At 43.6% G+C, this 18,356-nt stretch overlaps 1 protein-coding gene and 1 pseudogene across 3 annotated transcripts in view; one reads left to right on the top strand and one right to left on the bottom strand.

The window, feature by feature from the left end:
* LOC147017862 (profilin-3-like) overlaps positions 1–17,999 on the bottom strand; it is a 32,421-nt gene extending 14,422 nt beyond the window's left edge. For 2 of the 3 annotated variants that reach the window (XM_085896925.1, XM_085896926.1), the window contains exons 1-2: positions 17,678–17,999; positions 5,031–5,208 (exon numbers count right to left, since the gene is read on the bottom strand). In XM_085896925.1, the coding sequence (XP_085753051.1) occupies positions 5,031–5,208; positions 17,678–17,803 (304 nt within the window). In that variant the 5' untranslated portion in view covers positions 17,804–17,999. The remainder of the gene's footprint in view (positions 1–5,030; positions 5,209–17,677) is intronic. The other variant, XM_085896927.1, reaches the window with a different exon arrangement.
* Positions 761–1,809, top strand: LOC147017863 (uncharacterized; annotated as a pseudogene).
* Positions 18,000–18,356: the final 357 nt, after the last annotated feature.

Raw genomic sequence — 18,356 nt, 5'->3', positions numbered from 1 at the left:
ATCCAAATCCAACAACTCAAGGGATTCTTCACCATTGAGGGGTGGGCCAAAAATGTAAAGCAGGATATTTTTTGAAATTGTGGACAAATTTGGAACAAACTTCGATGAGTTGGGTAGATGACAAGAACAAGCCAATTGGATTTGAGGTCTGGATCCAGCATATCAGTGGGATACAAAACAAACTGCCTGATGCAAGTTTGAATGAATGTGTGTGCCCCGGTTAGAATAGGTACACCGTATCCCTACGTGTCGTAAGAGACGACTAAAAGGGTTGGCGTCAGGAAAGGCATCCAGCCATAAAAACATCGCCTCTAAAGGAAGCCATGATGAGTACAACTGATGGACAGGGTACAGCTCGAAGTACTCCGTGGGGGTCCTCATCCCCTCTCGTTAAAACTCAAGGTGGGGAACCCGATCGAAGCAAGAGAGGAAATTTTTTCCATTTATGATGACCAATCGTCTGATGCCCCACATGGAGATCGGTTTCTGAGGTTTGGTACATGGAATGTAGGGACAATGACGGAGATCTGGAGAAGTGGTTGAAGCATTGGTCAGAAGAAGAGTGGGCATATGTGTGCAGGAGACACGATGGAAGGGAAGTAGTGTGAGAATGGTGAAGGGTAGGCAGGCACAGAAGTAGAAGTTGGTGTGGCAAGGGTGCCCGAAGGCGTGCATGGTGTTGGTGTCACGTTTTCTCAGGAGTTTGTAGACAGTGTAGTGAGTGACGAGAGTGAGTGAAAGGTTGACGATTGTGAGAATCATGATCGGAAAGCTCTTGGTGAACGTCATCTTGGGATATGTCCCGCAGGTCGGTCAAAGCGATGAAGAGAACATGTTCTGGTGTGCGATAGAGAAGTTGATGGAAAATTTGAAAGATGATGAAATTGTTGTGGTTGGAGGAGACTTGAATGGGATGTGGGAAGGAGTCGAGACGGTTTTGAGGGAGTCCATGGGGGTTATGGATATGGTGTGAGAAATGGAGAAGGTGAAAGGATCTTGGAGTTTGCCGATTTGTTGATTTGTAATACTCAATTCCAGAAAGCGGATAATAAGCTTATTACATACACGTCAAGTGGGTCGACGACAACCTTTGACTACCTGATGGTGCGTCGGCGAGATAGGGGAAACCTCCGGGACACAAACGTGATCCCAGGCGACGAGACAGTTTCACAGCACCACCTGGTTGTCTGCGATACAAGGGTGAAAGGTGCGAGGAGAATTCAGCGGGTGAAGTACCAACCGAGGATGAAGGTGTGGAGGTTGAAAGCGGCGACAGTGAAGGAAGCATTAAGAGAGACGCTGAGTATGGTTGAAGATTATGTGGTTGAGCTTGAAAGTGGTTGGATGTCAATGAAAGATAGTCTATTGGGAGCCGTTGTTGAGGTATGTGGATGGACAAAAGGACCACCGAGGCACTCGGAAACATGGTGGTGGGGTGATGAAGTTGGAAAGACGATTGAAAAGAGGAAGTTCAAGGAATGGCAAAAGGCGAAGGGTACGGTGGAAGAAGAGGCAGCACATGAAAGTGAAAAGGTAGCCAAGAAGGCTGCAAATAAAAAGGTAGCAAAGGTGCAGGAGGTCCATAAAAAAATGTTCGGAGAACAGTTGGATTCGGAAGAGGGTAAGAGCGATGTTCAGGATTGCAAAGCAGATAGCGAGAGAGAGGTTTGATGTGACAGGGGTGAGTTGCTTGAAGGATGAAGTGGGACAAATCGTTGTGGACTCAGATGGAATTAAAGGAAGATGGAAGAGATATGGAAAGACTGTTGAATGTAGAAAATGAATGGGATAGCAACAGAGAGTAACCCAGTTTTAGGACCAGCAGAGAAGATGATGGAGAAGGAAGTTGAGGAAGCTATAAGAGCAATGAAGAGTAGAAAAGCAGGAGGGCCGACGGGAGTTGTGGGAGATATGTTGAAGGCAGCGGGAAGTTGGGGTGTGAATAGAATGACAGATCTGTAATCTGGTGGTGAAAGAAGGCCGCATACCAGTGGATTGGGCACAGAGTACCCTCGTCCCTCTGTACAAGAGGAAAGGTGACCTCTGGACTGTGGCTCCTAAAGAGCAATAAAGTTATTGGAGCATGGAATGAAGGCATTGGAAAGGGTGTTGGAGAAGAGGATAAGGAAGAAGGTAAAGATTGACGAAATGCAGTTTGGATTTATGCCAGGAAGATGAACGACAGATGCAATTTTTATTGTAAGGCAGTTACAGGAGAAGTGCATGGAGCAGAGGAAGAACTTGTTTTTTGGGTTTGTTGATCTGGAGAAAGCATTTGATAGGGTTCCACATGAAGTAACTAGAACGGGCACTCAGTAGAGCGCATACCTTCGCCAACGCCACATTTTTCCCCCACCCCCCCCCCAGAAACCGTTGATTGTGAGGGTATTTAATCCCATACCACATCTGCCATCTCATGTGTTATGATTGCTTAAAAACATTAAATTTCCTGTGTCATATCATATCACAAGATTGGGCATTGAATTCACAACATTTTGGCATTGGTTGCATGCAAATTGGATAAAAATCGACCGCACTATGGCATAATGACGATTTTGACCTTTTCATGACCTCGACCTTTGTACTCTTAATTTTGCAATTGGTAGAGTGTGGGGAACAGAAGTCAACATTTTGGTGTTGGTTTCATGCAACTCGGATAAGAATTGACCGTGTTATGACTAAAACCGCACATTTTGCAATGTCATGACCCCCCCTGACCTTTGACTCCCAACTGCTAACAAGGGTTATTACGTCATTGTGTCATGTCACATATCACAAGATGGGGCATTGAATTCTGAACATTTTGGCATTAGTTGCATGCAAATTAACTGCGTTATGGTAAAAAGACAATTTTGACCTTTTCATGACCTTGACCTTTGACCCGATCGCTCCCAAAATCTAATCAAATGGTCCTCGGATAATAACCAATCATCCCACCAAATTTGCTGCGATTCAGTTGAATACTTTTGGAGTTATGCGAATAGCAAACAAACACACATATTCACAAATCAATAAATAAGTAAGTAAATACACAGCGATCAAAACATAACCTTCGCAACAAAGTTTGCGAAGGTAATGACATGGGCATTGAGGAAGTTAGGAGTGGAGGAATGGTTGACCAGAATAGTGATGGTAATGTACGAGAGAGCACGCACAGCTGTAAGGACAAAGGATGGGAACAGTGGTGAGTTTTAAGTGAAGGTGGGAGTGCACCAGGAGTCGGTACCAAGTCCACTTCTATTTGTAGTTGTGTTAGAGGTGCTGGCTCAGAGGGTAAAGGAGGGTTTACCGTGGGAGCTGCTGTATGCAGATTATCTGGTGTTGATTGCAGAGTATGGATGGACTGAAGAAGATGAACAAGTGGAAGGAATGTTTCGAGGCAAAAGGTTTGAAGGTGAATATCAGAAAGACATTTGGAAGGTGATGGCAAGTGGTAAAGCATGTGGTGAGGTGGAAAGGACTGGGAAGTGGCCGTGTGCTGTGCGCAGGAAGGATGTCGGAATGAACTCCATTCAGTGTACAATGTGTGCTGAATGGGTTTATCGAAAATGTAGTGGTGTGAGAGGGTCATTAACCAGTGTAGCAGCTACATTCAAATGTAAGGTGTGCATAGAGGGAGCTGCAGATGAAGGAATTGTTGAGTTGGATCTTGGAGATGGTGTGAAGTTGGATGGTGTGAAAACATTTTGCGACCTCAGAGACATGCTGAATGGAGAAGGTGGATCAGACTCTTCAATGGTTTCTAGAGTGAGATGTGCATGGAAGAAGTTTCGGGAACTGAGGGGCGTGCTGACGAAGAGGGGAGTGTCGTTGAAGCTGAAGGGAAAGGTGTATGCTATCTGTGTGAGGAGTACGATGATTTATGGGAGTGAGACATGGGTACTGAACATGGAGCAGCAACAAAGGCTGGAAAGGGTGGAAATGCGAATGGTTCGGTGGATGTGTGGAGTATCGCTGAGAGAGAGGAAGACAAATGATGACTTGCGGAAGATGATGGGAATAGAGCCTGTGATGGATGTTGTGAAGAGAAACAGGTTGAGATGGTTGGGTCATGTGTTGAGGAAGGATGAAAGTGACTGGGTGAGAGGAGTGTTGGAAATGAGTGCGGTCAGAAGTGGAGGACGGGGAAGACCGAGAAAAACTTGGCTAAAGGTGGTGGAAGAAGAAATGTGGGCAAGGGGAAATGCAGAAAATAGGGTAAAGTGGAGAAGATTGTCATGGGGCCCGCAAGGCTAACCCCTGCTTTAGCGGGGAAAATGGCCTTTAAATGCGCGCGTGTGTATGTGCGTGTGTGCGCGTGTGTGTGCGCGTGTGTGCGCGTGTGTGCGCGTGTGTGCGCGTGTGTGCGCGTGTGTGCGCGTGTGTGCGCGTGTGTGTGTGCGCGTGTGCGTGTGCGCGCGTGCGCGCGTGTGCGTGTGTGCGTGTGTGTTGGACAAAATGTTACTTTGGAATTCATATTAAATTCAAGTATCAAATTGCATCTTCCATGGATCCAAATTTTACATCGGAAAAGAGCTACTCGATCTACAAGGCATACCTGCAGCTCAAAGAAATACTGTTCTGCTAATCCCAGCATCACTTGTCTTCTGGATTTTGTGGCATCAAAAGCTCCAATTTATTGGCAACAAGCAACAAGGACGAGGACAGCGTTCAACTCATCACAGGCAGATTTGGTGGCCTGTTTTCTACCACCAATCCAACATTGCTCTGATCTGACAACCCCTCCTCCACCCCCCCCCCCAACAACTCCAGGGTGTGCATTTTCTCACAATCCCCTCTCAGTTCAACTCCCAGAGGCTGTTCTGTCTCACTTTTCACTCGAAGACTTCAATCAGTGCATGACATGCATCATCCCCATGAACCTTTCCCAACAACCACTGCACTTGCTCGTTTTAATGTTTCCACCTCCACTTTCAACATATCCCATTATCAGTTTGTTGCTTTTCCATGAGCCTCCTTCCAATAAATAATAAAACATTCAAATCATAATCTGCAAAATAAAAATCTGAGCCACCTAGTGTTTTACTTACGCTGTTCAGTGCAGATGACAACTACAGAAGCTGATTGGTCCCGATTCTTTGTCTGCAAACTCATCACTTGTACATCCAAGTCGTCACGCATCACGGAGCATCTAAGTTTGCCAATCTGAACACCTTGCATGAAGAACGTGGTACGATCAGTCCCAAGCAGGACTTCCAATTGTTCAGGCTAAGGGGGTAATCAAACAAAAAAAAATTGTTACATGTACAATGTATGAATTGAAGAAAAAAAATTAAAATAAAATAAAATAAAAAAAGACTTTTTACGTGCCAAAGCAACTTCCACTCACTTCACACATTTCGGTTTGAATAACAAGACTTCACACAAAACTACACAAGCATTCAACAATTCTTCACAATGCAGGTGATGGTCATGCTCAGATTTAAACAAATCCAGGGAAACTTTTGCAAAGGTCAGAACTGCACAATTTCGACACCGATCCATTTCAGGAAATTCGAATTATATAGCTTTAAAGTATTTGGTGACATAAGAGCACAATGGCCCACTCAAAAGATGCGGCTCCTTTTAATATCCGCAACAGATTGATAACAAATAAGGTGGGTGTTAATCTCCAATCAGAAAGTCAGTAGACTTTCTATTTTGGGAGGGATAGACACCATATGCTTAACATAAAACTTAACAAATGTAGATGTTACAAGGAACCTGGAGGATTTAGAATCCCTACCAGTCGTGAAGCTCTTGGCCAGCATTGCTTAACGACAAAACTGACCAACCAAAAACCACCTGTTTGCAATTCTTCTTAAGACAAGCCAGCTCAAAATGGTTGAAGCGAAATACTTCGATCAACCGTGAACCAACTGCATTTTAGTGGGAAAGTCCATGACTATTCCATTTTAATAACTTGAAAGGATTCCACAAATCCTCAGATTGCACCACCACATAGCTCCACAATAGGGCAATGGATATCAGTCACCATAGACAGGTGAGTGGTCTTTGTCTTCTGCAGTCTTCCACATTCTTCTATCCTATCCAGCCTTAGTGCCTGCTCCACAAGAACATATCTGGCCCAATACATTTTTTTTAAATACGCCATACATCTTTTTTGGCCATCTCAATGGTGAAGAATCACTTGAAAAATTAAATAATTCTCATTATCTCGATCCAGATCTGCATCTTCACCAAAATTGAATCATTTGTCACACACCCAACCTGTCCAAATTTCATCCGAATCCATCCACAACTTTTTGAGACATCGTGCTATACTAGTTTCACCCTCTCTCAATGGTGAAGAGTCACAAATTACAAGTCGGATCCAGATCCTCACCAAAATTGAATGTATTAGTCACACACGTGTCCACTAAGTTTCGTCCAAATCCTTCCACAACTTGAGATATCGTGCTACTTATTTCCGGACCCACCTCACAATGGTGAAGAATCACTATACAAATGAAATTATTCTCATATCTTGACCTGTCCAACGTGCCCACCAAATTTCATCCAGATCCATCCACAACTTTGATATATCTTGAACACAAACAGAGGGGTGAAAACAACCTCCTTCGCCTCCTGTTGCAGAGGTAATAAATAAAAAAATAATAATAAAAACACATGTCTGAACAGAGCAGCTCAGTTTGTCATTTTTAATACGAAATAGGCAAAGCCAAGAAAAATGAAACCCATGAGAATTAAACACGTTGGAGTAGTGAGGTTATTCATTTTTGATGGACAAGATATAACCACTAAATAAAATCAGTAGGATTTTTTTTTTTTTCCAATAAGATATTGAAATGAAATGTCATCCTTCAGTACACTAAACTCTGCTAAAATAACCTGCACAATGAATGCACTGAGAAACCCTTCCACTACCCTCCTTTGTTCAAATACCGTCTGACGTATAATGAACTCAAATGCACAGGAAGGTGGGGAGAGATCATTCAAACACCTGCATATTGTACAATACAAGGAGAATATTCTCCAGCAGGAAATGACTGACGACTCCACCTTGCAAAGACATTGCACTACAGCAAAGCCATAAATGGGCATGCCAGCTTTGCCACCACACCAATGACTCAAATGCAAACAATGATGGAACCTTTAAAAGTGCCTCAGCTTGGGGAAGAGAGTGAAGGAGTGGGGGCTAAAAAGGTGGCTTCACCATACAAGATCACTGCAGGATACAACACCATTTCATTCACTATATTGTAATCAAATTTCACCAAACCTGAACCAAGACTTCATGTTGTATCAATGCCATGTACTCACATCCAACCTTACCCCTAAACAAACAAAATCTTAAATCAACAGAATTTGGAAATCTTTAACACTGTCATATATAAAACTTTATTCCAAGCAGGAAAAGCAGACTGGCACAGGAAGAGTCAGCAATCCTCCATTCAACAAACCAAAATTCACAGAATGTGGGCAGGGGAGATCTTCATAAAAGCAATGTGGAGCTCATGCACATGCACGAAGGACCTCCATTGCAAAGGACCAGGAAGGCAACATACTCCATTTACACACAAAACCATAAAACAGACTGCTCATTCTGTTACGTACGAAAGGTCAATTCAGATTCAGCAAAATTACAGGCAATGCATTGGTTCAGTAAATGTCTCCACAACTGCAAAGGCCAAAAGAGAAAGTCAAAACACAAGATAGAAAACAAGAAGCGAATACTTCGATACCGCACGGCTGGGGGCAGTAAAAGTCGAGGTTAAGAATGATGAAACAATTTTGCAGTTATAAAATTTAAATGTAGACACGGTGAATTAGCATGCATGATGGGAAGAGTTGTGACTTTGGACAAATTTATATTTATAGCCCTCAGATCAAAAGGGACGGAGGCGACCATAAGTGTGACAAGACAGGACGGAATAGCCAATTATATAACAGCGCGATGTAACGAGAGTTACAACGCTGCGCATCAACTAACCTTACGAACAGACCAGGAAGATTATCACTTCCTGCTCAGAAAATCAACTTCCGGCATCACACAAAAAAACGCTCTTCCGCATTAACCCCGCCCACATCACACCCGGCAATCTCCGCCCACATCACACTCAAAAAACGTGACAAAAGACACAGGACAGAATAGGCAATTATATAACAGCGCGATGTCGCCGCGATGGAACGAGAGTTACAATGCTGCGCATCAACTAACCTTACGAACGGAACAGGAAGATTATCACTTCCTGCTCAGAAAATCAACTTCCGGCATCACACAAAAAAACAATTCAGCACAAAAAAAAAAGTCGCTCTTCCGCATTAACCCCGCCCACATCACACCCAAGAAACGTGACAGAAGACACAGGACAGAATAGGCAATTATATAACAGTGCGATGTCGCCGCGCTGTAAAAAAAAAAAAAACCCACAGATCAACGAGCCAGTTATTGCTCAACACTGTTCAAGTCAAACATGTCTCAACTTGGACCGTCAAATTCCTGCAGGGCTGGGTTTATACCTTTCAACATTGAAACATTACTTTTACAAGAGCATTAACCAGATTGGACTGTCAAGGCAATTAATAAAATATGGAATCAGGAAAGCTGCATGGTTCAAGTACGTAGAACAGGACAATTTAAAATCCAAGCTCAAACGAACAATGCAACAATCAAAACTGTTGCAAGTAGCATGACCTTCCTTTATAGTTTATACACACAATCACACCACATCTCATGAGATGTACCAGTTATGGGATGGATACAGATTGCAATACAAAGTCATTAAAAAAAGAAAATTTTTAAATGATTTCTCCACCATTCTTGAATAAAATCAAGATGGCAGCTGTCAATCAACAACTACGCATCAACAGTCACTGCACTGTTGATGGAATGTAATCGCTCATCTCCATCAGCAAATTTAACTTGTTCACACAAACTGATTTCAGATCAAAATTCCACCATAGAGAAATGCAAAATCAAGATGATCTGAGATGTTTGAAGGGGAAGGGGGGGGGGCAGAGTGGTGGATGGTGAGAATTTATGGAAGAACATATTTGCTTGGTTGGTTGGGAGAAGGAGACCATATTTGCTTGGTTGGTTGGGAGAAGGAGACCATATTTGCTTGGTTGGTTGGGAGAAGGAGACCATATTTGCTTGGTTGGTTGGGATAAGGAGACCATATTTGCTTGGTTGCATATGGCAAATGGCAAATGCCAAAAATAAATTTTAAAAATAATCAAACAAGACAAGTTGAAGCACATGCACAACAGTACTCATTTCATGAGTCAATGACTCAGCTATTTAAGTCAGCAAGTGTTATGTACACACAATACCATTTGCATCGGCAGATTTGTAACCTACAATGACTATTCCTGAGATCTTGGAGCAGATAGAATTTGGAAAAATAATTTCAGCAAATGTTTGTACAACCAAAAGGTAGCCAAATAAACTGGAATGCAATGATCAAGTAAAATTTGACTGGACACCCAATTTAAAACTACAACTTTTATATTGCATCAAAAAAATATATCTGCAATCACAAACCTATCTCCAGTGGTAAGCCGCACCGTTTTTCCTCGGTGATCGCCCCCGACTTCCCCTTGGCCCACAATACAATGGCATATTTTTTTTAGACCATCATTTGAGTGGAAGTGAAGAAAATGCATCCCAATTTACAACCAATCCATGATCATTAAAATCAGAGGAAAATTATTCAAATTATGATCAAAAAGTTTCCAACTGTTTCAGTCAATCTGAAAAGGTAGGTCAAGGACAATCAAATATTGTTACGAATCTGGAAGCCATAAGCACTCAACATACAGGTCCAATAGAACAGTTATATCGGTAAGTACGTGTTTTAGTTGGAATCCATCCCCTAGTCTGATGGGAATTAAATGTTCATGCACTGTGGAGTTATTTTGATACTTAGGATTTTTACATCACTCGACTACAGCTACTACAACTACATCCACGACAACGCCACCTTCCCCCACTCGACCGGTCGCCATAACGCTCGCGGCATTCTTCGCAAGCTCGCCAGCAAGCACGCGCGTGGGCGGAGCCCAACATAGGCATGGTGTCCCTCTAAGCCAATCGGCAAGGAGCAGGCATCTCACCCGCCCCGTTTGACTCTGCACGATCGCCATTAGGCACACAGCCAAAGGCAAGGTGGGCGGAGCATCCGTCGCTTCAGCTCAAAGCTCCAGCCAATGAGTGGAGGGCAAGGACTACACGCACGCCCTCGTGCAATCGGGAGGCGAGTGGTCAAGAGAAGCACCTCCCTCGAACTACAAGATATAGACGGGACGGCACGGTGTCGGGAACGTCTGGTCTGCTGGAGCGCGGAACGCACATCTCGAGCGAATGTTCTGGTTCGCTTGGCATCTCGTCACTGGCTCGGTTCTCGCCACATGTTGGAGCCCGGTGCTGCCTCCATACCCGGTGTTTGCGGCGGCATCGAGCTGCGTGTTTAAGTCCCAACGAATCGACTCGGCCAAACCACATGAGGTGGACAGATCCATGTCCTTCTGGGTATCTGTGCATGTGTGTCTGTGGGCCCGTCTGTAAGTAGGAATTGTTTAAGTGCTCTTTGCTGTACATACTTGCATCTCTTATAATCGGATAACTCTGCTCCTTGCGTGCTCCCCCCTGCCTCCCATTATAAATAAACCCAGTTAAATGTTTCAGCTCGTTTTTGTGTTTTTCATTGGTTTTGCATGGTAAGAGTTGAGAAGTAGCAAGGGTAAATTGTGCATTTGGACCGATGGAATTCGGTAACCATCCACTCGGGTTACGCACGGTTCGAGCATGCTACTGGCTCGTTCCGCTCGAGCTCCGTCGAGGGCGTGAATACTCGGTGGCTCGCCACGTATTTTGAAGTTTGGCAAAATCGACGATTCACGGTCCTGTAAGGGACCAGTACCCTCGGAGTTTTCCAAAAGGTACGATAGAGATTCCGGGTGTTCGGTAGAGTCGACACTACTGCTCCACCTAGCGGTCGAGCTCGCAGCAGACGCCTGGCCCGCAACAATAGCAGGTGCAAAACTTCAGTGCAGGGACACTGATGTAAGAATATCTTGGAAGGCCAAGCAGTCTGAGATTTCACATTTGGAAAAAAATTAAGGGGCCACCATTGCATAATCACCTTTAACTCGAGAGAGAGATGATGCAAAGCCAAAAGTCACCTTGCTCTCGGCTATCCTGAGGGAAATTTCATTCTGATCAGACAACTTAGTCAAGTTATGGTGAAACAAGTTAAGATGCCTATAATAAGGTCATGACCTTTAAAATGTGGGGGGGGCATTGTAAAAACTGCTACAACAGCCATGAGCCTCCCCATCCTCTGTTAGGGCTATTTAAAAAAAACCCAAACCAAAACATTACATGCATACAATCAAGTCAAACTTTCTGGTTAATACCAACCCCATGACATGTGCTTAGCTCACTGGGTGTTAAAGCAGCAAGCAAATTTGTAGTAATTTTTGTAACTTGTACGTGACCGTAAAAAATAAATAAATATTCAAACCGCGAGCAACAAACAACCACAGATTGTTGCAAACAATGCAAACACGCGAGCAACAAACAACAACAACAACAAGGCCGTTTCTTCGCTCTCGCGTGCCAGGAAGTTCGCATATTATTCGCAGTTACGATTATTCGCAATTTAGTTTTAACACCCAATTATTCAATTAGCGCCAACGTATTTTACCTTTTCGCAATGTCGTGGCAAGGAAAAACAAAAAAAAAAGAAGAGAAAAAATTTTTACTTCCTGGTTCGGAGCATACCAGCACCGATATTACCGAAATTTATGCACCGTCTAATATGAAAACGATCATAACTTGGGGCATTGTGTTTATCTATAAAGCGCATAAGAAAGAGAAATTATTAGAATACACGAAGTCATCACTATCCGGAAGTACGTACGTTGTAACCCGTTATGGCGCACGCGGCTGAGCTTCCCTTCCCCGTCGGCCACGCCCACGCAACAACGCGTCGTCATTGGTTTGGTAAATAAATGGCCATAACTTGGGAAGCACTTGTCCGATTAATATCAAACCTTGAAAAGACACATCCTCAGGTCCCTAGCAATATAGCTGGCAAGTTTCAATTAGATCAGACCAGTGGTTGTCAAGAAACAGCGGTCAAAGACAGTCAGTCACAGACACAGTCAAAGACAGTCAGTCACAGACACAGTCAAAGACAGTCAGTCACAGACACAGTCAAAGACAGTCAGTCACAGACACAGTCAAAGACAGTCAGTCACAGACACAGTCAAAGACAGTCAGTCACAGACACAGTCACAGACAGTCAGTCACAGACAGTCACAGACAGACAGTCACAGTCACAGACAGTCACAGACAGTCACAGACAGTCACAGACAGTCACAGTCACAGACAGTCACAGACAGTCACAGTCACAGACAGTCACAGACAGTCACAGACAGTCACAGACAGTCACAGACAGTCACAGACAGTCACAGTCACAGACAGTCACAGTCACAGTCACAGACAGTCACAGTCACAGTCACAGACAGTCACAGTCACAGACAGTCACAGTCACAGTCACAGTCACAGACAGTCACAGTCACAGACAGTCACAGACACAGACACAGACACAGAGTCACAGTCACAGACAGTCACAGTCACAGTCACAGACAGTCACAGTCACAGTCACAGTCACAGTCACAGTCACAGACAGTCACAGTCACAGTCACAGACACAGTCACAGACACAGTCACAGTCACAGACAGTCACAGTCACAGTCACAGACAGTCACAGACACAGTCACAGTCACAGACACAGACACAGACACAGACACAGACACAGTCACAGTCACAGACAGTCACAGTCACAGACAGTCACAGTCACAGACAGTCACAGTCACAGACAGTCACAGTCACAGACAGTCACAGTCACAGACAGTCACAGACACAGACAGTCACAGTCACAGTCACAGACACAGACAGTCACAGTCACAGTCACAGTCACAGACAGTCACAGTCACAGACACAGACAGTCACAGACACAGACACAGACACAGACACAGACACAGACACAGTCACAGTCACAGACAGTCACAGACAGTCACAGACAGTCACAGACAGTCACAGACAGTCACAGACACAGACAGTCACAGACACAGACACAGACACAGACAGTCACAGACAGTCACAGACACAGACAGTCACAGACAGTCACACAGACAGTCACAGTCACAGACACAGACACAGACAGTCACAGACACAGACACAGACACAGACACAGACAGTCACAGACACAGACACAGACACAGACACAGACACAGACACAGACACAGTCACAGACACAGTCACAGACACAGTCACAGACAGTCACAGTCACAGTCACACAGACAGTCACAGTCACAGTCACAGTCACAGACAGTCACAGTCACAGTCACACAGACAGTCACAGTCACAGTCAGTCACACAGACAGTCACAGTCACAGTCACAGACACAGACAGTCACAGACACAGACAGTCACAGTCACAGTCACAGACAGTCACAGACACAGACAGTCACAGTCACAGTCACAGACAGTCACAGTCACAGACACAGACAGTCACAGACACAGACAGTCACAGACACAGACAGTCACAGACACAGACAGTCACAGACACAGACAGTCACAGACACAGACAGTCACAGACACAGACACAGACAGTCACAGACACAGACAGTCACAGACACAGACAGTCACAGATAGATGATGAATATTGCACAGGAAAATAGATTAAAAGTCATTTGACGTTTTAAACTGCTTGAGAGCAAAACATTGCAAATGTGACTTCTGAATGAAGTGAACCGTCATCAAAATGCAAAGAATTTATCGGTTTGGCAGATACAAACAAATGAAAATCACAATATTAAGTCATTTTCTAAATTCTGATGGGCACAGGTAAACTTAACTGGCAGAAAGTTGAGGTGACAAAGATACTCAGTTCAGAATGTTCGGCAGCAACTTCACGACAGAAGTGAAACAAAGGACAGCACCCTTTATTCACAAGTCCATGCAAGCCAGGAAAACGCAAAGTTAGACATTAACCCACAGAATGAAGTGCATACCACTCCTGACAAGGGGGGTGGGGGGGGGGAGTTGAGGGGAGGAGAGAGCTGACCTAACAATGAAGTGAAAAATAAAGTTGATTGAAGAACTGGCAATCATGCTTTCTAGTTTGGTTCTGCCCAGACATGCTGCAATGCAACGAAGCATGCATAACATGCACAGTTCCAACCACTTATGACAGACTTCATTTCTCACATTGCAAACCTGCATTGCTGATTAGCACAGCCAAGCAAAGCAAAACATGGACACGTCCAGCATTGGCTGGAGCACTTGTTTAGAGATCCAAACGTGGTGCTGGCTGCAAATGCAAAGCCTTGGATTTAAAACAAAAATTTACTTTGGCTTTTCAATCTATTGGAACAGAATTCCCAAATAAATGTCTGATTGCATAAAGATTAAAACTCAACCAACTGATATATTGACCTTGCATGAGGGAATGAAATCAAATCCTTCATCATTCAAACTTAATATTTTTAAATTGTCAAAAAGTTTTTTTTTTTTTTTGTTTTTTTTTTTTTTTTTTTCCCAAGGCACAGTGGAGTTTTGGCCATTCAAACAAAAGGAAGAAACTGGTGCATGAAGCTGCCTCATACTAGATTGTAATCCAAGGATTCACTTTGACAACTTGTGCTGTGATTCTTTCAAGCTTCAGTTCCCTATATTAATGCAGTGTTACAAAGGCTCCAATGTGTAGGACACAACAAAATGTCAACTATGATGGCATTACAGTTCCTGGAATGGAATATTCATCAGCACCGAAGAACAGTGGTTTATTAACCCAAAGCAAACCAAGTTAACCCACCTACACCTACCCACCACCTTACTCTGGTAACTGGTGAAGAAATGTGGCTCAACCATTGGGCTCAACTAAAATTGGAATCCATGCCATCAGATATTTTGCACTAAACCCTCACAGGTGGCAAGATCACCTCAATTTTCAGGGATACTATTTAAGAATGCACCAAGACTCCATGCCACACAAGAGTACCAAGACGCCACTCGTGCAAAACCTGCAACATGCCATGAAGAACTCGAAGGGCACTCTGTAAAGCGAATATCTCCACCATGCAATGCTTGATCCACGAGAACATATCAGGGCCCATTACATTTTTGAAATATCATGCTACACAGTACTTTATCATTTTTGGCCTCAATGGTGAAGAATCACCTGTCCACCAAGTTTCATCCAAATCCATCCATAACTTGAGATATCATGCCATACAGGGTGGCCATAAAGTCTGGAAACAAAGATCTGTCATTGTTACAGTTTGAAGTGGGGGGAATGGTTGGATGATAATTTCCCGAACTGGATTGGACGACTGGCACTGTGGAATGGGCTGCACGCTCGCCCGATGTGAACCCCCTTGTTTACTTCTTCTGGGGTATGCTGAAGGTGCAGATTTATTCAGGGAAAAACCAGACAAATCATCTGAAGCAATGAATCATTGATGCACAAGCAAGAATTGATGGAAATGCTGCGCTGATGCACCATGTTCATTGCAATTTTGCAGTGCATTGAACTGTGCATTTCTCATGAGGGACAACATATTGAACACGTCATGTAATGTCATTGAACATTTCTTGTAATGTAATGTTAAACTATTTGTAATGCATATTCACCAATGTTTCCAGACTTTATGGCCACCTTATATTCTCGTTTAATCCATCGCAACGGTGAAGAATCACTTTAAAAAGCCAGAGTTTGTGTCAAAGCCACCCAATGCTCACCTGTTTATACATTTATAGTTTTTAAAAGGCTGGTCTAATATTTTTTATAAAGCATAGCAGTGAAGTCTGATTCAAATAATTTTAAAGGAATATACGTATTTGTATATTGTAATTAGTTAACAAGTACACATAAATGAATGGCAAGCGTCTAGTATAAGCAGGCGAGCATTGGGTGGCTTTGAAACCATCTTAGGTTGAAAAAAAAAAAAATTAAATCATGTGTTAATTTCAACTCCACTACACCAATAGTATACCCCAAAGGAACCTCCATGCCAAATTTCAGCATCCTAGTACAAATATTAAATGAATGGCAAGCTTCTAAATAACTTGCACCAAAAACTAACATTTTCATGCTGACGCTCACGCCGGAGGTATCGCTATAGCTCTCTGTTCTTTGAACAGGCGAGCTAAAAACTAATAATAATCAGATCCAGATCCGGATCTTCACCAAAATTGAATCAATTCTTCCTTGTCACACACCCACGTCCACAAAGTTTTGTCCGAATGCATCCACAACTTTGAGACATCCTGCACACAAACACACAAAGGGGTAAAAACAACCTCCTTCACCTTCGGCAGCAGAGGTAACAAATGCCAAGGGATGTGGATCAAAGGTGCATTCTGAAATGACCATGAACCTTGTGTGCAGCAAGGTCGGTGCAGAACACCACATTCGAGATTGTGGCTCAAAACAGTTGATCACCCCCCCCCCCCCCCGATTCAACACCCCTGCAATTCAAACACCACCTGATTGACTAGGAACTGAGTGAATTAATCAAAGGGTGACACATTTTACCGGAACACAGTTTGAATGGTGCAAGTACATTGAAATCGAGGGATACCATATTAACCCCCATTGTACATCAACAAAAATTGCTGATTTTTTTTTTTCCCTCAATCATTGCATAAAATCGGATTGGGGGCAGAGGCTGAAGGCCACAGCGGTTAAATTAAACCATTGCGTGCCACAAGATGGAACCGATTCATCCTCATTTTGGGTTCACTTGGTAAAGAAGAATCTAATAAAACACAGCGCGGCTATCGGAAGAAAGCCTTGCGATCCGGAGCAACATCAAGGCAGGATCAAGTTTGCACAACACCGGAGACTGTACGTACCAAAGTTTTCGACAAAGGCAACCACGAAGCAATCGCACAGGTGGGACACGAGCAGAGTCCGCCGTCACCCGGCTGTCGGTGCAATCAGCCTTCGGGTTTTGCCAGCATCCGCTCGTATGGAGCAGCAAAGCGACAATACACAATAAATACACACGACATCGGGGGTTTTTTTTTTTTAACCGACAAACAAAATTTCACCCACGTGTCACACCCAAACGACAACGGAGCGCTCGCGACGCCATTACGGAATCAAGGCACACGACAAACGGAAATTTTTTTTTTTTTTTAAACATTCACGGAAGAAGCATCAATCATAAAACATATTTTCGAAGAACGTTTAAAATATTATACATATATATATATATATACACGAATAAATGAATGAAAAACCACACCCATGGCGGGCAAGTAACGGCTCGGAAGGGGCGTTAATGAACCAAAGCGGCCACGAAAGGGGCACGTTTTACAAGTTTTTTTTTTTTGTAAGGTACGGCAAACAAGTTTGTGCAACCTGTGGAAAAATAATAATAATAATAATAACAATAATAAAAAGCTACGTCATGTAAGGGCCCAAAGAAGAGAACGGGCAAAGTTCGAATGGGACGAGCGTTGATGAATGAATATGCCACGCCTCAGGCTCGGCCGCACCCAGGACCAGGTAGATAGCATCTCTCACGAAGGCAAACGGACCCACCAAGCAAGCACGAAATGGCCGACTGCTTGGGGAATCGTTTACTCGAAGGGGGAAAAAAAAACAATCACATTATTCAGGGGGGGGGGGACAAGGCCCACAACATTCGACTCACCGTGGTGGAGCCCAATTCGCTTTCGCACTTGCACGCCCACAAGCGTCTGTCTTTCAGACCGAAAATGGCGACATCGGCAACGTTGGGCTTTCCCATGAAAACAGAAACGTAATCATCCCACGACATGGTTTTTTTTGAAAAAAAATTTTTTTTTGCTTTGTTACTGCGAGTTTGTAAAAACCCTGAAAGAATCGTCCTTGTCGCCAACAAAAAGAATCTTTCACCGGATCACGAGCGGATCGCGATAATTAACCAGAAGATCGCCCGAAAAAAACCCCGATCCACAAAAAAGAAAAACCAGGAACGAAGTAAACGGAAGTTCGAAGGCCTTATATATATATATATATATTCTGGGCGATACCATTACAGATCTGACGGGGGGGGGGAGATTTGAAATAATCATAAGTGTGGAGGTGAGTAAAGCAGGATTAAGAAGGGGTATGTAAAATCATTCATGGTGGAGTCCGCTCAAACTGCTCATACAATTATAAAATAAATTAGTGAGCGAAAACGACGTGCGCTAATCATGTACGAAATGTTTCCTGTCCCCCAAAATTATGCCTTTCCCGTTGAAGCGCATTCCGACTTTGAACCCACAGGCCAGAGTTCTTTGAAACACAGGACAATCGGTCGTCAAAGTGAATTGAACTGTTGTTTTTTTTTTTTAATAAATCAATCA

The sequence above is a fragment of the Eptatretus burgeri genome, chromosome 10 (genome assembly GCF_056783735.1).
Source record: "Eptatretus burgeri isolate ZD-2024b chromosome 10, Ebu_testis_v1, whole genome shotgun sequence".
Lineage (NCBI taxonomy): Eukaryota > Metazoa > Chordata > Myxini > Myxiniformes > Myxinidae > Eptatretus > Eptatretus burgeri.
This window is presented reverse-complemented; position numbering and strand designations above follow the sequence as displayed.